Source organism: Rhipicephalus microplus, chromosome X (genome assembly GCF_043290135.1).
Source record: "Rhipicephalus microplus isolate Deutch F79 chromosome X, USDA_Rmic, whole genome shotgun sequence".
Classification (NCBI taxonomy): domain Eukaryota; kingdom Metazoa; phylum Arthropoda; class Arachnida; order Ixodida; family Ixodidae; genus Rhipicephalus; species Rhipicephalus microplus.
In genome coordinates, this window is record NC_134710.1 from 369322857 (window position 1) to 369347302 (window position 24446).

The 24446-nt window shown below is 50.8% G+C and overlaps 1 protein-coding gene across 2 annotated transcripts in view; it reads right to left on the reverse strand.

Moving 5' to 3' along the window:
• Cip4 (formin-binding protein 1-like Cip4) overlaps positions 1-24446 on the reverse strand; it is a 254028-nt gene that overhangs the window by 117604 nt on the left and 111978 nt on the right. Inside the window, exon 1 of one of the 2 annotated variants that reach the window (XM_075879954.1) lies at positions 20141-20697. The exons of the other annotated variant lie outside the window; for it this stretch is intronic. Coding sequence (XP_075736069.1) covers positions 20141-20338 — 198 coding nt within the window. The 5' untranslated portion in view covers positions 20339-20697. Of the gene's footprint in view, positions 1-20140; positions 20698-24446 lie in introns of those variants that run through there. 2 annotated transcript variants of the gene reach the window in all.

A 24446-nucleotide genomic window follows, 5' to 3' on the forward strand; every position in this document is an offset into this window, starting at 1 on the left:
TACAATTGCCCCCCCCCCCCTTTCCGAAAACTTTCAATTATGCAGCTAGCATGTGCGCATATACACGCACATATACAAACGCACGCACGAACGCACACAGCAATTACTGACCCCCCCCCCCCCCCTCGAAAAGCAATTTCTGGCTACGTTCGCGCATGTCCGACTGCCACGTGCCGCATAATCAGACAATAATGTTGTAAACACCGTAAAGCTGAATTTTCAACATTTATCAACCGATGCAATGCGCGCATTAATGCTTCCCACGACATCAATTTCTTTCTGTGTCATCGAGGAAGTCCTTAGCGAAATTTTGATTCACCTCCCATTCGTGCAGCACGTATCAACTCCGTCCAACATTCGCGCGCACCGGCGAATTCTTCGAGATCGTCGCGGCGAGGCGCGACGGTTACGCCACCTACCGCGGCAACCACGAAACCAGCGAACGGCGCGAAGCGCGAATCGGGGTGGCGCGCAAGCACACCCATTGCGCAAGAGCCGCCGGCGCACTGCCAACGCCTTATTCCACGAAGACGAGGCGTTCGCTCGGCACGATGACGTCACTAAATAGCAGAAGCGTGGGATGTTCTTCGAAAATAAAAGCCTCGCTTTCTTCGCCAGCGTCACGACAGCGGCAAACGGAGCGCGAAGTATGTCCAGAGAAGACATCTTCGGCGCACAAAGGTGCAAGTTAAATAACCTAACCGTTACAGCGCGTGATCACCAGGCGGGGGAGGCGAGAAGAGGCGATCGTGAGTGCTGCGCGTGCAATAACGGGACACAGCAGGCGAAGACGAGACGATACGCTGTGGTAAGGGGCCACGCACTGCATGCATTGACACGCCTGGCACGCCCCAGTTCGAACATTTTACGAGACGCGAACGAAATGAGGAGTCGTGAATTGAAAATTAAGGGCGAGCATGAACATTAAACAAACAATCAAAAGCAGTCTTACCAAAGAAGTCTCGGTGTCTCACCACGGAGGCGTTTATTTATTTTATTTTATTATTATTAAATGCGCACGCCGAATGGGGCAGAAATGGTACGTGTACAGCCGCGCAAATATTTCCTCATTTCGGTGTAGGCGAAATGATAGAGGCCCGTGCGCTTTGATTTAGGTGCACCTCAAAGAACCAGCAAAGATTCAGGAGCCCTACATTCCGGGCGTCCCTCATTATCACATCGTGGTTTTGATGCGTGAAAACCTGAACCACTATATATCTCGGTAGCCCGAATGGTACTGGTGGCGTTATTACCGTATACACATACAAACCGATCCTTTATACAAGCGCCCGTTTTCCGTATGAACCATTCGGTAAGCCAGCTGGCCATGGCAATTAACAGCCACGGCCAGCAAATTCAAAGCCCCGCATGCAGAAAAGGTTGCTTCGTTATAGCATACTCGAAAAGGGTGCTCGCCTTCACTGCGAAACTTTATGACGTAATTCATTATGGTGTACAGACGTTCTTTGTTGTAGCCTTGGCGTAGAGAGGGACTCTCCGAAGTTTTTCGCTTTCGCACGGCTTTACATACATTCACAGAACGCGACACAAAACTAGGTGGGCAGGTGAGATTAAGAAGTTTGCAGGTATAACGTGGCAGAAGAAAGCACGCGACCGGGTCGATTGACGGAACATGGCAGAGGCCTTTACCCTGCAGTGGGCGTAGTCAGGCTGATATAAACGCATACTACAAACACACGCGCGCATACACACGAAGGTTGAATGAAACCTCCGAAATAATTTCTGGCTACGCCCCTGATTCTAGCATAAGGTGACATAGTGAGCCGGAAATGATTCGAGAATGGTACGCGGGCAAATGAAGGCGGAACTAACCTTCAGCGGTCCTTATAAGAGGGAGAGAAAGAAAAAGTCTATAGTGAACAAGCCCATGCCGTCCCAACGACAACATTATCGGCGCCCACTCGACTATCTAATCATTTCGCACGCGGCCTCGCGTGCAACTTTCCAAGGCAAACGGCCGAAGGCTCATCAACGGGTGCCGCTCACGTATACGGGGCGAAAGAATGCGTCCACCCGAGCAGGAAAAAGATGACGGCAGAGGCTTCCTCGACCATGCAGGCATGCGCACGTTCGGTGAAGGCAGAGCTGATGCGGATCACACGGAGGGCATCATTACGCCGTCGGGTCCGCGCCGTGTGTATTCGTACGCGGGAACTTGGCGAAGAGGACGCTCGCGCAAAGCGTCTTCGCGCCTTTTATATACCGCACTATGATCACCCCCCCCCCCCCCTTTCCCCCCTTGCGAACGCGACTGCGGGCGCCACAATGGTAACCGACCGGTTCCGACGTTATCGCGGGCAGATGCACTCCGCAAAGACGCATCGCTGCAAAAGAAAAAAAAAAGTGACTGAAATATACACACACGCACAAAGCTACGGAATGTACGAAATATGGGAATGCACGCAGCTATACGCCGCGAGAGGCTTCAGCATGGTGGTGCTAGTGGTTAGAAGAGGAAAAAGGCACCTAGTTTCTGCAGCCCGGTCGGGAGCAGTGCCTGTTCAGCACGAGCCTTTTGGAAGCACCAACATGCGCGAGCATGCGCGTGTTAACGAGAGAGAGATTTAACAAACTTGTTTTGCAAGAAACTCATCAAATTAATTAAACTGTGAATGGGAACCAACAGACCACTCGCGTTTCAGTTCTCATTAATACTGTGTCTAACTAAGAAGAAGAAAGACAGCCCTCAAATTTCCGCTCTCCTTCATACGTAAGTTTTGTCGAAATCGCACAGTGCGTTATGACTCTTACGAGCAACATGGGGTGGTTAGCGTGTACCCAATGTTATTCCATCGGTACGCCGCCTCCGAATGAAACCCAACGTCCTCACGCCAATGAAAAAATGAACACCTCAACTTGTGCAAGCGACAAATGTTTCCCGCAAGGCGATCATCAGATGTCAGCCGAGGCTCACCGCCCGCAAAGCTACAACCAGATTACCTTCAATCAGTCACTCCGTTTATCACGAAGTGTCTAATGTTCACGATCCGTGAAGCTATCGTGTTCTGACACTGGCCAGTTTTCCGAAGTTGTCACGGATACATTTACAAGTTTTGCGATGAGCTTTTTCACATTTTATCTTATTCACAATACCACTCTTACGAGGGTATTACATACCGGGGGTGGGGTGGGGGTACAATCGATAAAAAAAGCAAGAAATATGAAAGAAAATCGAAACGAGTGCACCAAGTACAACTGTCGAACATAGAATAAAGGAAATTAGCTTTCAATTAGCTTCGCAGCCAATCTGCGCAAACTGCGCAGTGTGCACGAACGCCAATTAGGAACGAAATTCAATATGCACGATCATTCGAAAATAGAATAATAACATCGCACGGCTACAACTAATCAATGCTCGCTAGAGTCATGTCGTTAAACGCACGACCTCTAGGTTCTCTTTCTTTTCGTAAAGGTATAAATTTCATCATATCGAAAACTTGCAAGAAATTAAAGCAATACACGGGGAAGACGTTGTGAATGTTCTCCAACTACATTATCCTCCCAGGTCACGAAACGAATCCGAAGCCCACGCACGTCTGAACGAGGGGCGAGTTCCTGGCATGCGGGCCTGTCTGAGATACCACGCGGGCGCACTTTACAGAACCGAAGGTATACACACACACAAAGTGTGGTTGCAATCCGCACAACGTGTCACACCGTTATTGGCAATAGCGACCACATGTTACGCAACGACGCGAGAACGGTATGCGCTGTAGCGGTCTGCGGGTGCCGCGAGCCAAATAGGAGGAAAAGAAAAGCACACGCGACCTCGCCGATGAGGTCTCGTAACCTTGCCGCAGCTATAGTTGCGTGACAGCCCTGCAAAGAATGCCGACTATAGCACCCCGGAAATGTCACCCCCATAGGTCTGCTTACTTCGCTCCTCCGGGCGGAACGTTTAAACGAGATTGGTATACGCAAAGACCGCTGTATACAGAAGGCACGCACGAACCCATACATCAGCGAGGCTTTCGCCATCACGAGTTAAAATGCATTCTTCACCACGGGAAAATAAAATAATAAAAAGAGGCACACCGAAAATAAGGCGTATTGCAGCTCGCAGTTTCTCAACGTTTAAGCCGTGGTGAATCCGCGAATATAAAATATAAAGAAGAGCGCAGAGTAATAGAATATATCCTATTACTTGGAGCTCTTCGATCATAATTTCTTCTCTATTGCGCCATTTTAAGACACGTGTATTCTTCCTATAGCGCTGAAGGCAGCTGTGGTGGAAGATACCTGCAGTAGTGAAGGCGTTCGCGATGATGCACGTTTTCCACACCACAGTCATGTCCAAGAATGGGATCTCAATAGCCGACCGCGTAGGTTACGCTGGGCTGCAATAACATATTTTTTTCTATTCTTTGGAACTACGGTCACCAAGTCTCAGGGTATCAAATACGTTGCATTCTTCTGTATGCAGCTGGCAAATTAAGCGCAAGGAGAATGCAAAAGAACGCAAGAACTTGGGGGTTCCAATCACCCTCTGTTGCAGTGGTTCTCAAGGGAGGGGGGTCTGCGGGCACCCAGGGTTCTGCGAAGCCATTTGTGGGGGACCACGAAAGAAGTTTTCGAAAAAAAGAAATTAACGAGAAAAAAAAAACCCGGCGCGACACTCGCATTGCGGCGGGGCACTTAGGTTTTCCCTTCTTCTCCAAGATGGCTGCGAAGCTTCTGTTGCCCTTGTTACGTTTGGCCCAGTCTGAATCCCTGTACAGTTTCATCTTTCAACTATCATGCAAATAAACCTTCGTTCTACCTTTCTTAACGGGTCTCCTCAATGGCGAAAATCAGCTATGCGGACGACGGCGTGGAGCCTGCTACACCCTGAAGAAAACCCGCCGTACCTACCATCGACCTCCTACCCGTAACACCCTTTCGCACGACATATAGTTTTTCTAGTCTTGCATATTGGAAGAGCAAACGTCGCTAGAAACAGGTCGGATGTGGTTGCGGAACGTGAAACTTGTTGAAAAAGCTGTTGCGGTCGAATTGGCGTGGCACTTCATCTTGACCATTCTTTGCCAGGGAGAAATAAAAGCTGCATGTGTGGTGTTGTTCATTTATCGACCCTTCCCCCCACCCCTTTGCTGATTTTCCCTCGCTCCTAGGTGTCCCCATCAATTCCACTGGTCCACAGAGGGCTCCCGAAACAGCCATGGCCGAGAACCACTGCTCTATTGCATTACATTAGGCCCGCAAGCTTGTCAACGGAATCGGGGTTTTGACATACAGGCACGCGGACATCGGGCCCAGACTAGCGGCCGCGTGCCGGCACCAGCTTCAGCCGGCGAGAACGCGCGCACAGGAAAAAAAGAAGACTAATGACAGCGAGCGAAAGAAGTGCGATCAGATAGCGCGGCTAACGGGCTCTCGGTCACGGTCGAACGCTCTTCTCGCCAAGCCGCGCCGGTCACAGGACACCTCCTCCTCCTCCTCGGGCAATCCTGTAACCCGCACGCGTGCGTCTCTCTGGTCCCACAGGGTCCGCTTTTTTGTCTTCGGGTGGAATCGCTCCCGAACCAAATATCTGCGTGAACACAATGACGGCTGCCTGGAACGTCTTCCCCGTTTCTAGAGCGGCGCGGGCAGCAAGTGCGGAAGACACCGGCGTCGAGGCACACACCATTTTCGTCCGCCGAAAATTGTCTCATTGTTGATGCTACTGACGCCGGGAGCGCGAAACCGAGCGCAAAGCGTCACACGCTCGATGCGGCAGCCGAGTCCCGGCGGCGCTACCCTCGAACCACCTCGAGAACAACGTCGCAGGCCGTTTCATTCATTGTCCTTCCCCCTACGATGTGTAACGAGACTATAGGAGCGTGTAACACATGAAGAGCGCGCGCGGGTGCAGTTTCAGTGAGACAGTTTCAGGGAAGACGTTTCTCGGAGCATTCGACGACTGAGAATGTTAGCAAGGTGGCGAGCATCAACGTGTAACGGTGGAAGGGGAAATCGCGACGCATGTTTTTTTCGCAGCGAGATGCCCACTTCAGGTTGCGCTTTCTTCACGAACTTACGAGCAGACCTGTCGCTTTGCTATCCGTACGCAACAGCATTAACAACACAGGCCAGACTTCGGCGTCAAACAAACGCGAGGATGCGCTTTGAAAATCGAAGTACGTGCAAACAGAAAGACGACTGCCTGTAATATACATGAAAGAAGGATTATAGGCAACCACGTCAAGTTTCTGCAGTGGTAGCGTTCTGAGCCAATTCTGAGACCACAGTAACAACACCGCGGACCAGTGGAAGCGGACGAAATAGCTAATTCTATAATGCGACGGATTTTTACGGTGACCAGAATACAAGCAGAGAGGATGACGCACGCGCTTCGATGCTCGTGCATGGTCCGATGGGACAATGAAAACAAAACGGCGTTGCCCCTCGTAAGATGGGACGCAAATCTTTTTCGATACATCATGTCCATTTAGTGTTGCATTGTATTTACATGCATATATTTTCTTTTGTTTCGTTTTCTCTCTTGTAATGCCCCTCCTGCTTGGGCCAAAGTATTGGCCTGCAACAGTTCTAAATAAATAAATGAGCGGCCTGTACACGTACTTCGTGTCGCAAAGAGCGTAATGGCGAACTCTCGAGTCGCACGAGGTATACGGCTGCCAGTCTGGGACCGACAAGTGCCGTGGCTTCCCAGCATTTGAAACAGGCTGCCCACGTTCTCGTAGCGCAGCAACAGCAGTAATCAACGGACCATTAAGGGAAAGAAGGCAGCAGGAGTATACAGAGGCCGCATATCTTCGGAGCCACACCAGACGGCAAATCAACAGAGACAGGCCCCGCGGTTGCACGCCGGCACGACCATACCCTAGAGGAAGAGGACTAATAATAGGCGCGTTTTGCTGAAAACCACGCGTTTACACGAGTACGGCAAGCACCACCCACGTGCGTTCAGCACGAAAGAAGGCGCTCTGCGAGTGACTAAGCTTCCGGCTAAGAAGTGTGGCAGCTTGGGCTAGTTGGTGTGGCATGACGATAGTTATAGCGCGAGAACAAAACGACGACACAGAGACAAGAAGGACACGAAAGATAGCGCTCGTGTCTTTCGTGTCTTTCTTGTCTCTGTGTCGTCGTTTTGTTCTCGCGCTATAACTATCGTCATTCCGGCTAAATTTGGCCCGCGTGCGGCCTCGGAAGGGAACCCCAGCAAGGGTTTTCAGCCACTTTTCGCACAATCGTGTGACGAAGGCCGATGTCACGCGCAACATATACTTGCAAGAATGAAACATGTATTTGCAGCGAGAAACTTCGGATGTACACCCTTCGGGAGTGCACACTATCGAATCAAAGAATAAACGTGCACATTTCGTTTAGGGCAGATTGCGATCAAGGTGATGCATCTGCAGAAGGAAAGCAAACGACGTCAAAGCAGCGTGATGTATCGTACGAAGACAATCGCGGGAACTATCGGCTATTGGCCCTGCGATATTCGACTGATACTGAGGCAGCGCACGATTGTATGTGTGAATGGGGTAGGGAGGGGGGGGGGGGGGGGAGGCGTGAGTGGTGAGACAACGCAGCAAGCACAAGTTATTGGTAACTGATAACTGAGAATCGAAATACAGTGTACCAAAACCAATGTGGAGCGTCGCGAGCTATGTTTAGCACAGCGCAACTGCCGATATAACCGAATTCGCAGGTCAGAACAGGCATCCCTTTAACACGTCCAGCCCAAAGTGCAGAAGTGTTTTACTATATGGCACGAATTCAGACACTATCGTTTATTGCAAGCATACATCGACGATGTCATTTCAGAAAATTGTTTCGCTGTTTTTCGCCAAAGCACGAGAGAGGAGAGGAATGGCGATACAATGTGAAAGGCTGAGTCTTCCAGATATTTTTTTTTTTTTGCCCCCTTCGTTCCCAGACCACATCAGTGGTGCGTTTTAGTGTGTGGCCTTTAGCCTTGCTTTCCCACAGCACAGTCAAGAAACAAAGGCCGGAAGGAGGTCTGTGGCGACGACAAAGACCCTCCCCTTTCGCTTCAATCGAGAAAAAAGAGGACAAAGGAGGCACTCGGGACACAATACCGCTTCACAAGGAGGACACAGCAAGGAGACAGAAATATATTGTAATAATACTGATTGTTGGCCTAGTTGGTATTTACTTAATGGCATGATTTGGCCGCCTGTGCTTGTCGTTTGAGTGTTCCTTTTCTTGTGTGTGTCTCTTTTGCGGCCAAATCATGCCATTGAGACAGAAAGGAACGGATATATTACACCGGTCCATTATCCCATCGGACGGCCCATATGCCCGAAGCGACAACACGCGGCAGTGCGTGTGCACATATATATATACACACATGACGAATTGGCTAACACTTTCTTTTTGCGTGTGGGCACTCTAAATTGCGAAGTCCGAAGGCAGCCGAATATGTAACGGCCACACCATTTCTGCTTTCCCCTCCCGTCAAACTCCGCCTCCTTTTGTGTGTAGAGCTAAAATGGAGCCCCGCGATCGACACAGAGCTACGTAAGGGCGCTGCGAAAGAATTGGACACGCGTGTCGAGCCCTCCGTGTAGACCACCGGCTCGGAACATTCGAGACAACTTCTTTGTCGCCACTCGGCCACAAGAACACTCGACGCGACGATTAAAAAAAGAGTGACGAAATCGTCGCAACGGTGAGTCTGACAAAATAAGAATAACGAGGATAGGAAAAAAGTGTCAGGCAGGAAAGAAAGAAACAAACGAGCCGTAAGCAAATCCAGACCACGTGACCCCGCTTGCAGGACGGCACGCCGAAAGTGCGGCGGACCACCGTCAAAGCACGTCCGCCCGCCAACCCCTTGGTGGCGCTCAAGCCGGATGTGCACGAGGAAGATCACGCAATGCCGCGGAGAAAAAAGATACTGGGAATCGATTATGCACGCGTTACATGCGCCGTGGTGGTGGTAGTGGTTACAATGAAGAGGAAAAAGGCACCTAATTTCTGTCTGCCTTCAGGCGACACGGCGCAGTGCCTTATAGGGGAGGGGGGAAGGAGGGATAAAAAGAATAGAAGGAAAGTAGAAGCAGAAGAAGACAGCCAACGAGAGGAAAAAAGAAGGAGATAGGAAAGTGGGGATCCGGTCGAAGCAGTCCAAGGGCGGGGTGCCACAATGCGAGAGCTACACGGCGTCAGGAGACCGCGGAGGGCGAACCAGTCGGCGGGAGCTACGCTGAAGTCGGAGATCGCGAGGGCACAACCGTCCAGCTTGAAATCCTGCGAGCGAATCCCATGCGCCGTAAGGACACTCAAAAAAAAGCGCTGTTGCACCTGTCGCACTCACCCCCGTGAGTATATACACTTTGCTCCGAGTAAGGTGAACGTCTGCGCCGCTTGCACTGTTTGCACGGCGCGCACGCTACAACAATGCGAGATGCGTAACAGGCGAAGCCAAGGGAACGTTACTTCCCTTATCCACGTTGTGTTTTTCTTTCTCACAACTGGCCCGCTTTTAGCGCGGCAGAAAATGAGAGCATACGGGCGACTTCACGGCGCCACGTTGCATGGAACGAGGGGGGTATCATTGTGATATGAACGTTAACGGTTAAACTATACCTGAACTGTCGTCGTCGCTCATCGATGCATCGAGTTGGCTCCGGTTTCCTACCTGGTTCCTCATGCGCAACCACACCAAGGACATAAGTTGTAAAACAGTTTATAAAGCAAGCATACGAGACGCGGCGACAAAAGGAGCCAAATTCGCTAACCACGTGCGAGTATCTTCTACGTCCGGGTCCGCAAGAGGTCACTGTGAACTATGTCACTAAATACGAACCCCAACTTCTTCCTCAAATACGGTCTCTACATGCTACAATCTAAATCCGAAAAGTAATGAGCTACGTTACATAAAATCGAATAAATTACAGGCTTCAAGGTGTTGTCACACATTTTTCCGTCACAACAATCGAGCTACGTTATATAAAATCGAATAAATTACAGAATTCGAGGAGTTGTCACACATTTGCCGTCACAACCGTCGATGGTGCGAACAGATTCCAAAAATGGCAAAACAATCAGGTTTAAGTTCTGAAACCACGCCCACTGTTTCCACGAACAGCGAAGGATATTAACAGAGACGCTATACCCCGTCGCACCGCATAACAGCAGCGCACTCGACGTGCCACGAGAACAGCTCGTCACGGTCCCGCGACCAAATACGCGGTGCAACATTGCACGCCTGGTGTCACGCTGCTATAAGGTCGAGGACGCGGGTACGATTCCTGCCAGTGGCGACCAAATTATGATAGAAGAGAGATATGTTAAAACATCCGTGTACTTAGATTCGGATGCACATTTAACAACTCTGCGGAGGCCAACATTCATCCGCGCCCCGCCGCAATGGTCTAGTGGCTAAGGTACGGCTGCTGACCCGCAGGTCGCGGGATCGAATCCCGGCTGCGGCGGCTGCATTTCCGGTGGAGGCGGAAATGTTGTAGGCCCGTGTGCTCAGATTCGGGCGCACGTTAAAGAACCCCAGGTGGTCGAAATTGCCGGAGCCCTCCACTACGGCGTCTCTCATGATCATATGGTGGTTTTGGGACGTTAAACCCCACATATCAATCAATAAATCAACATTCATCCGCAGTCCACCGCTATACAGCGTGCCTCGAGTTCATACGGTGGTTTCGACGCGCAAAGCACCTCAAAGTAATTATCAATCGACACCTGAAAACCGCCACATCTCTCGCATCTTCAACTTTATCTCTTCACCTACGAACGCTGAGCTTGCCGGCAGATGATCATGGTGACCTTTGGAGGGAGACATCTCCCAAAAATGGGTACGAAACAGAGACGCGTGAAAGAGCCGAGAACGATGCCAGGCGCCATACACGCACACACGGATGCCGCAGGATCAGTCCCGAGCGCGTGAACGCGATGCGTCCCCGTTTTTTAGGCGCGCGCACGCAAAGGGCGGCCGCCGCGACTCGGCTGACGCGGTGCGCAGTACCGTATTTACTCGGGCGTAGGCCTAACACTTCTACTGTAAAAAAAATCCAGGAAACTTAGTTTAGATTCTTGGGCGAACGTAAGCAGCCGAGAACAGCATGCCCCAAACGTCACGTCACGGCATACAACATCACAACCCCGCCACATGAAAGTAATAATTGGGTTTTAACGCCCCAAAGCCATGATTATGCAAAACTGCGTATATAGTGGACGGCTCTGGAAATTTCGACTACCTGGGGTTCTTCAACGCGCACCCAAATCCAAGCACACGGGCCTGAAGCATAATTCGCTTCCATCGAAAATGAGACCGCCAAGGCCGGGATTCGATCCCGCGACCTGCGGGCCAGCAGTCGAGCATCATTGACCACTACACCACCGTGGCGGGGCAACATGAAGTCGTGAGTCAACATATAACGGACGCATGAAGGGTTGGCGCACGCTATTTTGTTCGATAATATCAGGGATTTTTTCTATCAGAACCATCACGAGGCACAGGGCGCTTCGGAAAGTTTGACCATCCGGTGTTCTTTCAGGTGCACTCACACCGCGCACTACACAGGCCTCTTACATTTCGCCTTCATCAGAATGTGACCACCGCTGCTGGCATCGGCTATTTTGTTTGGGCGTATATTATAGTGTCACGTTTGTAGCCATCGCTGTGAAAAAAAAAAACGAGAAAAACAATACCAGCGACGTTGATGAAGAAGGCAACGACGAGGTAATGTCGCATACGATCGCGACGATCTTCGAAAAAAAAAACACACACACCATTTTGTGTTTTTTTTTATCCCGCAGCCCAATGCTTGTTTCATTCGTCTTACTCGAGACAAGATTTCTTCCTGACCGTCCCGAAGTTCGAGCGTCAGCCAGGACTGAAGTAAACGCGGTACATGCGCGCCACGTGAGAAAGACAGACAGCCCTAATACAAGCGCCGAAGGAAGCCAACGAGGAACCAAACACTCTTTGAGCCGTGCACGCACGCATATGGGCCATCGCGCACGCAATCGGAATGCTTCGCGCGCGCGTCGTGGTGGCAGATGCAACCGCCGTCGACTTCCTCGATCGGCAGCTCCCCCTGCGTGAACACACCGACCGGCCACCGTCCCTTTGCGTTTGTTTGTTTTCATCTCTAAGCAGTTTCTTTTTTTTTTCTTTTTTTCGTCACGGCCGCCAGCTGCCCGAGTAATCCCGGCTCTCCTAGTTCACTCGGTCCACGCAAGAGGAACTCGTTGCACCAGACGATGTCGACGTACGCGCACCCAAAACAGGAAAATGAAACAAGCTCCAAAAATAGCCATGCACAGGGGCAGGCGTTAGCCGTGTTACGAAAGTTCTGTTTTCGCATACATCGCTGGAGAGAAAGTAGAGCACACGGGCGATTCCTCTCCGTTCCGAACTTGTTAACTGGCTCTCCCGGCATAATTGAAGGCATGCTAAAGAGACAAACGGTTTTGCTCGTATTAGTAAAATTACTCTTTCACGGTAAAAAAAACAAAAAAATACACGCTTGCTGCGAGAAGACGCGCAAGCAGAAAATGCGGGTGCCGACGCCACCTTCGAAGTTACCCCACCGGTCGCAGCTTTTTCAACGGCGTCTTTCGGGGCCTATACGCATTGCTCCTAATCAGGAGAAATGAAGTACATTGTATCCCGCGGGAGCCAGAGACCTGAGATAGCAAGTTTGTGGAACTTTCTTTGAACGAATTAGGCCAAACTGCTGAAGAACACGTGTTCTTGAAATCAGTGACGCCATTTAAAGCTGAAACTTTCGAGACATGGTCTTTCTCATAATTCATAATATAACTGCGCAAAAAACGGACGCAAATAAGAAAGGAGAGAAAAGGACAGACAAGCGCGGAGTATTAACTGAAGCAACTGTCAGTCTTTCTCTCTCTCTCTTTTATTTGTGTCCAACTTACCATTACTCGCCCAACTTACCATTCTTATTTCTCATAATTGTTGGGGATGTACATATAAAGGAATTAAGCATTTTCGCCCCATCGAAAATGCAGCGCCGCCGCGGCCGAGATTCGATCCCGCGACCTGCGGATCAGCAGTCGAGCACCGTAAACTTTATAAACCACCGCGACGGGTTGAGATTGAGTTTCGCATACATTAATTACGACGGTGGAATTAAAGACACCACGGCATTGAAGGTATAATTTATTAGTCTAAACTAATTTACTATTTCACTTGTAGTCTCTCTTTAAACAACAGCAAATCGATGAACTGTGCTCTGCGACTCAAAGGCGGTCCTAGAGCTACTCTTCGTCGCGGACACTGCGAGCAACTAGTGTCGGAGTTACGAGAAAACGCGCCGCTATACGCGATCGCAAAATGACACTACGTCGCGTTTCAGTGGCTGCCATGTCACCATTTCCGAATTTCCGGCAGCGACTTCAAATCGTGAAGCTTCAAAGAAAAGCACAAGAAAGGGGGGGGGGGGATACCACCTTCATTCGTGCAGCTTTACTACCAAGGATTGACCGCTGTTCAGCACTTAAGACTTACTTGAAGTGTGGCAGCTTGGGCTAGTTGGTATGGCATGAGGATAGAGCGCGAGAACAAAACGACGAGACAGAGTGTCCTTCTTGTCTCTGTGTCGTCGTTTTGTTCTCGCGCTATAACTATCGACTTACTCCAAGGCACAAGGAACTCCGCGACAGGCACGACAAACAGTTTGAAAATTGCAACCTTGTGAAGGATTTCTCCACCGTTGTCTTTGAGGCATATTTGATGGATCGGCGGGGAGCCGCAACGCGGTGGCGCCCGAAAACGAATCGCAGGAAAACATGGCACACTGTAATGAGCGGCTCATTTCGCGTCGAACGAGAAAGCAGCTCAGGAGCCCTTGTATGGTCACAAAAGGGCACGTGATGGGACGGCTCGTTGGCGGGGCGTATACAGATGGATACATCGGCGATTTCCTTTGTTGGCTTCCGTCAAGTGCGTGCTGTGACACACCTCACTGATTGCGCTTACACGCGGAAGGCGCAGTCGTTGGACGGTGATAAAAGATAACGACTGTTGGTCGTTCTCTTTCGCCAAGTTTGCCGATAAGATCGAAAGAGGAATGAAGGAAGATGAGATCGCGTCGGTAAACGACATCTCGGGTGACACCGCCTTCTCGAGGACTTTCCGGTCCCATGCACGAGCGGTGTCCTGCACATGCGGCTCGGCCGTGTTGTGGTGAAAATGCTTGAGACCCGTGTGTTCAGATTTTCGTCCGTTAAAGAACCCCAGATGGCCGCAACTTCCGAAGCCCACTGGCGTCCCTGATAATCATATCGTGGATTGGAAACGTAAAAGTCCAACAACTATTGTTACTACCATTACAGTTCCAATGTGAATTGAAACTCTAATACAAATGAGTTCTGGGGAATCCCGCAAGGTGGCGGAAGGGTTAAAAAGGGAAAATAGACAACACCCGTTTATAGCAAGGTGAAGAAATCCATACGGGCTTCTGAAACTCTGGGGCGTGGCCGCAAATAGAAGGTGCACAGAGCAGAAGATTCGCTTGCAACGGTCGAGCTGCGGTCTTCGTCACTTCAGGTCAGCTATAAAGGCATCGTTTTTTCTACATAGTACCAAAAATTGCGTTGTTGGCGATTTTTTTTTCTCAGCTATGTAACCACTTGCCTTTTGAAAGTGAAGTTTGGTATGTAGCATCATCTCCAGCTAGACTACTTATAAATCGGCTTTTGGAAGTGTGCGAAGTTTCATTGCAGCTGGCCTTTTAAACTGGAGAACTTGTGTTAAAATACTGTGCTGCCATGTACAAGCAAATTATGATATTGAAGTATCAGTATGACGATCAACGAGCTGCTTACACGACATATTAAGTTGCTAGTCCGAGAGAGAATTAGCACGAGAGACAGCTTTAGATTGCATGAGTGCCTAAAAACTGCATTGCAACTAACCCACCTTCACGCCATCTAAAATTTCACACTGCTACAAAAACAAACGGATAAAAAAAGAAAACGCCACCTCACAAAGGGGACGCACATAACCACGTGACAGTAATGCTGCTAGTGGCACAGCTTCGGAATCGCCTACAAAATCGTTGTTCGCAAACAAACCCTTAGCCCGACGATGCGTGACAGAGCATGTGCTTAACCCCTAAAGACACCTGTTAATGAAGAAAACAATATGCAAGCGGGAGGTCAACACAGGGCGAGCGATCAGACTTAGAATCAAGCACACGCCGCAAGAGGATATTTGTACAACGGGGGCGTTACACCAACGCACAGACGAGTTCGCCGTAGGCATACTCTCACCTTGGCCGTTCAAGGAAAGTGTATACGTTGCGGCGGTATAGATTTTTTTTTTTTTCAACTTATACGATGTAACATTTTATGCTTTCCTTTGCCGGTTCCACAGGAAGAAAAAAATAGACCACACACACACACAAAAAAAAAAACGAACACAACACACGAAGAAGAAATGACTGTCTTCTTTGTGTGTATAGTGTTCGTTTTCCAGCACTGCTAAAATGCCAAAGGTATAAACATTGCACATGTCAGCCGCATATTCTCGTATTTTGCCCCGTATGTCCTTCAATGTACGTCTACAGCAACTAACTCATCCGATATCAGGCTGACGCAGAAGAGGCCACACAACAACCAACTTTTCGCTGCATTGCTCAAAGACAGGTCCGGTTACGATGTTCGAATATTGTAAAAAAAAACAAAAAAAAACATCGTGGGTCAGGTGCAGAATGGAGACGATAGGAAACCATTTATACACAAAAATATCACAGAAAAAACCAATTTCACGATATGCACAGAATTGGTCAATCCCTAATGTACTGGCGCCAGATTTCATACTGTATTTTCCAAAGCGACGTAAGTACATAGGTTGTGCCGAGACCCCTGAGATGAAACGAACCAGACGGAAAAAGAGGCGGTTAAGCGGGAATAGGAATAGTCAGTTATGACACTGCTGTCTGCGGAACAAGAACAATTATAGAAGTGTCAAGAAATGACTTGCGTCTCTGCACTGAAGCGGCATGATGCGAAACTGTGAGTGCGCACTTTTAAAATGACGTACCATACACAGTCTTAACTTCACCAAGGTTTCGCGTAACAGGCACCGAAAGTTTCCAAGACCAGGAGACTACTCTTCAGGACAGGGTTATATGACATGAATGTAGAAAGAGCGGCCGAAAACGGGACAGGCACCAAATGTCGACTAGTGCGCGGTCCCGCAGCATTGCATAATCAACACGGCTTGGCGCGATCGTTGAAACAATGTCCAGACCAGTGTTTAAACCACAGCCGCTTTATAGAGGGAAGCCCCGGGCACGGTCAAATCTTCAGTCAAGGGACGAAGATTTGTTTATTTTTTTTTTAACCTTCTAGCTGTTGTCCGGCTTTCGCAAGAGCAGCGCTGGGATCAGAAAACGAAGGAGCAACGGGTACTGAAACGTCCCCGCAGGGGCGCACGAAAAATAAAAGCTGCAGAAAAACACGCCAGTGTTTGGGGGTCGCCACCGCCGAGGTACAGACCGACAAACCTTCCGCGCAAGCTGTACAACCACAACATCGATTAGCCCTCTCCCTCTATTGCGCGCGGTGTCAGCATCAGCGCGCGCGCATACACTCTGCATGAGAGGGGGGGGGGGGGGGGGGGCAGCCATTGTGTCCGATACGCATCCAGAGAGGAACCGCGAATCATTACGAGAGTGGTTGCGCGCCTCTCGAAGGATATACGGAGCATGCGGCTCCATTGTACACATTCAAAACGAACAAATAAAAAAATATAAACGGCGCGAGACCATCCACAACAAAGCCGTTTTTCCTCGTCGAATGGGCTGGCCTTGAGCTACAAGCGTGATCGACGCATACACACGACTGCAACGGACTCGCGCGCAACGCGAAAAAAATGACCTCCGCTCGCAATGCTGTTAAACACACTCGAATATTATTCACGCGACGGGGAAAAAAGTTCACGACGCGCACGTGAAGACCTTGCATCACCCGAATGCCTATTAACAAGCCAGCAAACTATTTCAAATTCATTTTTCCTTCGCAGTCAACGGTGAACTAAACGGATTGACCGCTGATCGCATGGGGAGACACAATCGGACTAACTTGAAAACAGAAACAGGTTTTTTTTTATAGAGCACCAGGTATTCCGATTGGCAACGGTGACCGCACGGTCACCGAACTATGCAGCGACACTTTCAGCCATGGAAAGTAGGCCTTTGACCAAGAAAAACCACTGGGAAGGCTCATTTGAAATACACTATAGCAAGAGCTTATCGCGAGGTCGAAGAAGTATCTATATATAAATATACATACTCGCAGAGCCACAAACACGCTGCCCATATCAAGACCCGATCACAAGCGGTCTCCTCCTATGTGACCGCATTCGGACTCGCGACCTTGGCCGCTGCGACACAGTTATAGCACGTATACGGGGCCCAAAACGGGATGCATTCATTCACCTTCCTCGAAACGGTAGCGCAGCCCAGCACCCGCATTCACCCCAACAGGAAAGGCGGGCGTTTCCGCATAGCTGCAGAAGTCTGCGGTCGAGTTATACAAACGCCATGACACTTCGATTTTCGAGGGAAGTTTAGCCTGACTGCCAGTTGGGCGTGTTGGTAAAGGTTCATGATGAAACAAGCGCTAAAAATACACACTCAGAGAGGACACAGACAAGCGCTTACTAGCAGCTGAAAATATTATTTCGAAGCGAACACTAATAAATACATCACACGCACGTACGTCATTCCCAACTTCCCCTGTCATCATCAACAACGTGATGTAACAAAACATGCACTCCCATAATCGATGACACACAACCGGAAGCAAACACGTGTCAAGAACTGTGTGCCATCGATTATGGGAGTGCATATTTTGTTACATCACGTTGTTGATGATGACAGGGGAAGTTGGGAATGACGTACGTGCGTGTGATGTATTTATTAGTGTTCGCTTCGAAATAAAATTTTCAGTTGCTAGTAAGCGCTTGTCTGTGTCCTCTCTGAGTGTGTATTTTTAGCGTTTGTTTCATCATGAACTTTAGCCATACAGTATAACACGGTGACCTGCTGAGATTGGTCAGCGGATAATTCCTCAGACGAAAGAGCTTGGAGGTTCGAAGCGGCTGTTCACCACTGTTCGCCTGCGTTCTAGCTTACGTGGGGTGAACACACACATACGCACGTGCTAATTAGTTTGGCAGACACACATGGAGAAACCGGAAAGGTACAAATTAGGCCCAGTACACACCCTTACTGAACAGCTTAACCGCAGCGACAGTATATGCAGATATCCTGCTTTAACAATCATGAGCAACGAGAGAATACTTGTTGGGTGGGCTATTTATTCACTCCGTATATAGGCTTTCCTACAAATCATTTGTGGAAGTGAAAACATGTAACTTTCGAGGCCAGTTGAAAAAAAAAACGTGAACACAAAAGAATCGCCTCAAGTCTCCTAATCGGCTACCAATATATAATAATATACATGCTGACAATGCATTAATAAGATTATCGTGAACAGCTAACACTTTCGGACTATGCGAGAAAATGGCCTCTTCGCCATATTTCCGCGACGTCATCGACGATCGACAGCAGCGCTATAGGCCCGTGATGAAACTCTCCCTCAATCGACTGCCTGTCTGTTTCCTGCACTTGAGCACAAATACTTCGCGCATTTCCCTTATTGATGCGACACGCTTTTTGACAGCCATGACCACGTGCTCGACCTGCTGAATGTGTCTGCTTTCGTGATGTTCTTTTTCACTATTTTCGCGCAGTTAAGAATTGTTTTCGAAACAACATCAAAAGCAAAACATAACTTATCCGGCCGTCGCAAAGCTTCACACAACTTGGCAACCCAATTGACAGACCACCGTTCAAGATCGTGGAGATTCTGTCATCGAAGTATAATCACGACAGCCTTCACAGATAAGCGCTTTGGGTGAAAACAGGGAGTGAACAATGCGCAGCGCGGCAGTAGAAAATTGAAATGTTGATGATACGCTCACGTGCGTCTCAATCGAGTGCACAATGCATTTCTCTTGCCTTTCGCTAGTTTGATTGATATGTGGGGTTTAACGTCCCAAAACCACTGATCATTATGAGAGACGCCGTAGTGGAGGGCTCCGGAAATGCCTTTCGCTAGTCAACGGAACGCAACCGCCAAAGCCATGCAGAATCCCACAACGTGCGACCCTGCATGTATGCATGCGCCCAACATGCGAACCGCCACATGCACAGCGTATCAAAATTTCGTTACTCGGCGGATGAACCCGTTCAGTAGAGCGGCATCTTATAAACTTGTGATGGGTAAGCGTTATAAATACTACAGACAAGGTATTAGGAGCGAATATAGTTTCTACAACATCTGTCATCACGCTCGGCGTTTGCAAGATGGCGTGTTCAAGCTACTTTAACATTTCTCGAGCGACGGGAACAGCCAGCGAAGTGAGCCATCCGCTTTATTATTTTTTGTTTCTTCCCTCGCAGCAGGCGAAGAAGCGCGGGTGCCGACACATAAAAAAGAAAACTCGGGCAGACGTAATGCGAACGCTTCCTTCCCTTTGCACACCCGAAACGGGGGCAGAGACGACTGGGCGTGGCTTTGCAGCAGCCACTGCATGCGCGGCACCAACTAAATGCAGCAGAAGAGGCGAGACACGGTAGCACTTGGAAAAGCGGCGCACCATGACGCTGTTGCGCATTCAAGAGCAAAAAAAAAAAAAACAGAAAATACAGCAACTGGAGTAGAGCGACTGTCGTCTGGACCGGCGTGCAGGCGCGCGTTTAGCATCGCGCGCTTGCAACGGTCGTACGACGGCGCAAGTTATTTTGCGTGAAAACTGGCGGTTGAATATCACGCTGCAACACTTTTGTAGGATCACCGAAAAGTGTAGAGAAATCGACAAGTTTAAGCAGCGAAGAAATCGTGAAGCTTCTGCCAGCGAACAACACGACGACGCTTATATAAAGTACCGGCCGTTACGCGTATTACAGTATATAATACCTGATGCGTAAGTCATAAAGAAAGAGGACAAGGCTTCCGTTGACGTAACGGGCTACACAGCTGCTCTCGTCGCTATTACCTGACCCGACTTCGCAGCCGCTTATCGATCACTTTGGATGTGACGGAAGGCAATGTATAGGAGAGAATGAGAGAAGCGTGCGGCACGTACTCTGCAGTGGATGTGGTTGTGGTGGCCGGTCCCCCAAGGGCGTCGATAGATGCGGACGTCCTCATCGCGCTGCTGCTCGGCCCAGTAGCGGGGCGAGACCGAAGGGACGCGCGGCCGCCGCCGCAGCGTGCCCACGTAGCTGAGCACGAGGCGGCACTTGGCCCGGGCTGGCTCGCCCGCGCTCCATGAAGAACACATGGGGCACCGCTCGCGGCACAGTCCACGTAGAGGACCCCGGCGAGACCGGAGCGTGTAGAAGGAGGAGGCTGCAGACGGAGCCACTATGGAACGGGGAACAAACGCGGCTGCTCTTCTTCCCGTCTGCGTGCGCTGTCCGCGGCGAGCGAGCGCGGCTAAAGTTCCAAGAGGCACAATCCGATCGGAGGCACCGCGGCGACGTTTCCGGCGTAGATGCACCTTCGTTCGCTGGCTTCGCGCATCCGAAACCCCGCGCGAGAATCCGAAGCGACTATCGGACACGGCCGATCGCGGGATAGGAGCTTCCGCCTTCACGTTCGAAGGTTGACGATGCGCCGCCGCAGTCGACGAAGGCAACCGTTCGCACTATTTCAAATGAAATCCGCAGAAATGTTCACTCGCGACACACCATCCACGCGCAGACGCAAGATGACTGGGAGCAACACGACGGTCACGCGCACACTAAATACCCCGAATGGGCGCCAAATAACTATATACTACAGCGGCCGCCCATTCATACTACCGATGGCAGGGAACCAGAGCATGCGGCGGCACTGCGTTGTCTCAAGAACGACACGGCGGGAGGCAGCGATGGGGGAGGGGCGCTCACCAGCGGGTGGGTCGAGGACCACGACGCCGTCTTTGAGTCCTGCCAGGCGCTCCGGAATCGCGCGCCACTCGAGATCTCGCGAACCACGGGTGGCTAGCGGGAGTACCAGTGGGGGAGGGAGAGACGCGCGGGATAACGGAGATTAGCAAGCGGCCAAGTCGCAGTTCGGGGACAAAGCAGGCAGATGCGGCGGTGCAAGCAGGGTCTGCTGATCGAAGCAAGCTTTCTCGTTTTCGCTGGGTGCCGAACTCGATGGGCGACGCACAAGAGGCCAGATCGTAGGCGCACTACCACGCCGGGCTGATTCAAACAGCCTAGATGGCCAGGCTTCTTCGCTGCTCCCTTCCCAAACAACTCGGGGAAAGGAAAAAGAAAGGCCGCTCACCCAAATATAGCACACCCGTGCGCGCGCCGGGGAAGTAAAGCAGACAACTTGCAGATGCGAGATGGCGCTGGGTTGCTACGCGGGTCACCACTTATCCTTCTGCTCTGCGCCAGCAATATCATCCCCACATGCAGCAGCCGGCAATTATGCGTGGAACGGAAGAGATGGCACACGCGGTGCGATGACAATGGGGGGCACCAATCGATGACGTTTCGTTGCCAGTGCGAAACCAAACGTGGTACCCACAACACAATGTTGCACTACTGCCAGACGGGTCGCCGGATTGTCCTCGGGAACCACAAGAGTGCTTCTCAGGCTGTGAATCACGGATGTCAACAGCACGTCGATTATCCACCTCGAGCTGCTCTTTGCCGCGCACGGAGCCAGTCTATCACGAAAAAACAACGTCCAGGGTCCGCACCGCTTTCAGCGCACTCACGACCGCAGAGCCGAACTAATAATCTGCGCTGATGATCACTGTCGTCAGAGACGGGTCGGGGCGTATAAAAGAAAAAAACACGCGCAAGGCACACACACAACAAGCACAGCAACGCGCGCGGCGGCGTCTACGCGATGGTCTGAAGATGGTCGCGCGCTGGCAGCAAGCGGGCCACACTTGCGTACGCTAAGGACGCTGTTGTGGTGCCCGATGAAGAGAAGGAAGTAGGCCCGGCGAGGAGGAAGGCCACGCCGGAGACGAGAGCCAGAGGGAGAATAGAGAGAGAGAAGGAAAACCTCGAGGAGGGAGGCCCGGGAGGAGACCGGCCGGACAACTCCGGCCGTTCACGGATGGGCGGCCCAACGAAGCGCGTGCGTGCAGGCCGAGACTGCTTCGCTTCGTCCCCCTCCCCCCCCCCCCCCCCAGTGCCACATGTGATGCTCACGGGATGAGCTTTGTAGAAGACGGGCACACAACGACGCGGCGCTACCCCGAGGGATCAGGTCGCGGGACAGCTCTGACGGGACGCGACCGAAGACGCACAGGGCGGCGTCGGTCTCCCCCTCTTCCTACCAGACGATATACCCCGGTCGAGATCACCTGCGTCCGAAAAAAGAAAAAAAAAAAACGCCCTCGCGAGAGACCCAGTTGTCCTTCGGACGTCGCGTACGGGCCCCTTCGACAGTGCACTCTCGGGACTCGGCTTTCACGGGCCAAAACTGCGCGGGAGCATGGTCGACTGCCGCCGCCGCACACCACCATGCGTGTCACCGCCTCCCTCCCCCTCTCGCCAGAGCATCGGCGGCGGCCACGGTGCCGCTTTGCAGCTGCCGTGGTGCACTCCCCCACCGCCACCTTTCGGCGCAGCACAGCGAAAGCAGGTCGCCAGATGCTATGGTCCGTGCGCCTAAACTGCTTAGTCATGGGGCGCAGGTCGGCTAACCCCGAACAGGGGCGGAGGCCCCGGCGATCGCTTCGCCGCAACGCCCGTCATGCCCCACGCAACGAGCCGTCCAGACGACGGGCTCGGGTCATCGGCGACGCTGCGTGCACGATCGCAACTGAGGGCGAGAGAAAGCGAACCGAACGGGTCGAGGAAGGGACGAACGAGTACGATGCGGAGTGAAACTCGGGATATATATAAAAAAAAAACAGGCACCCGCTATCGGACTTGGCCCAGTTCGTGGCCTCCCACTGTGCGCATGGCTCATTTACATTGGCGTTCGCGTGAGATTGCGGTGGCTCGCACCAGAAAGTGAGCCCTGCGATGGATCGGCGAGCGATGCAAAGTGGCCAGCAGATGCGCAGACCATTCACCCCGAGCTAAGTGCTGAAGTCCTAATGGGGGCGGCGTGTATACACTGTATATAGCTCGCGCTCAACTTGGCGCCTCCGAAAGCAGCTTATCGTTGTTTTCCCCTCGAAGCCACCACGCCTACCCCCTCCCTCTTTTCCAGCATCGCACAAACGACTTTCGTCCACCCAACACTTTTATGGACGACGAAGATATACAGTGACACTAATTTTGAAATCCCTATATGATGACCCAGCGGATAAAGATAAGGAATCGATGAAAAGCTTAAAACGTTACCTTATTGATTTCTTTTATTATCTTTTCGGAAATGTTACACAGACTCCCACACCGACCGAATGCTGTGGTCCCCGAAACATCCCCCGCCATTTTAGTCCACATGGTCAACTTAACGCTATTGCCTTAACGCCTTCTATACTGAGTCACAGAATCGTAGAATCGCACCAGGCGTCCAGACGTGTGAATTGCGCAACGAATGGGTAAAGTGCAGCCATTACAATGTGCGCAGCTGCGCTGGTGGGCGGGAGACCTTACACACGTGTAGCGGACGCTTCACTAATTCGCAAAAAGAATTACGGCGGCACTTCGCAACTCTACATTCAGTATAGGCAGCTTGGGCTAGTTGGTATGGCATGACGATGTTACACAGACGCTCGTGTCTTTCGTGTCCTTCTTGTCTCTGTGTCGTCGTTTTGTTCTCGCGCTATAACTATCAACAGTATAGGCATTCTAGGACTGTTCGAAACGGCCGACAACTGCCCATAACATGAAATGACTGCACGGATGGAAAGATTGTCCCTCATAGTGACTCAAACCAGCGCTACTTTTCTCGCGAAAAGTGAAGTTATATTTTATTTCTTTATTGAAACTCGCGAAAATAGCCGGTAACGCGACCTGGTGGTAGAAACTTCAATTACCCGAGCTGCCCTGTCACGTGACCGTAAACAAGTACACGCGGTCAACAATTTTGCCATTAGCATCGAAATACTGTTCGCTTTTTTTTTATAGTAAAAGATATTACTCCATAAAATGTACTTATAGGCCTGCGTTAGTAGTGCACAAAGAAGTGGCACTGCCTTCGCATGACGTAATGATCCCGTGCTTACAAGCACGGGATCATTACGTCATGCGAAGGCGTCTCGAGAAACGTTTCTACGTGCTCATGAAACCATGCACGCAGTTTCCAGGCCGCTAACATTTGGAGTGAGGTGTTTTTTTTTTTTCCTACATTTTGTCTCAGAAATGACGCGCAGTGACGCTTTCGGTGACTTGACTTGGCCCGTGTGTCGAGTGAGTAACGACGACGGGACAAGCCATCCACGACACAGGCGCATCAACCTTGGGCGTAGAGGCGGCGCACGC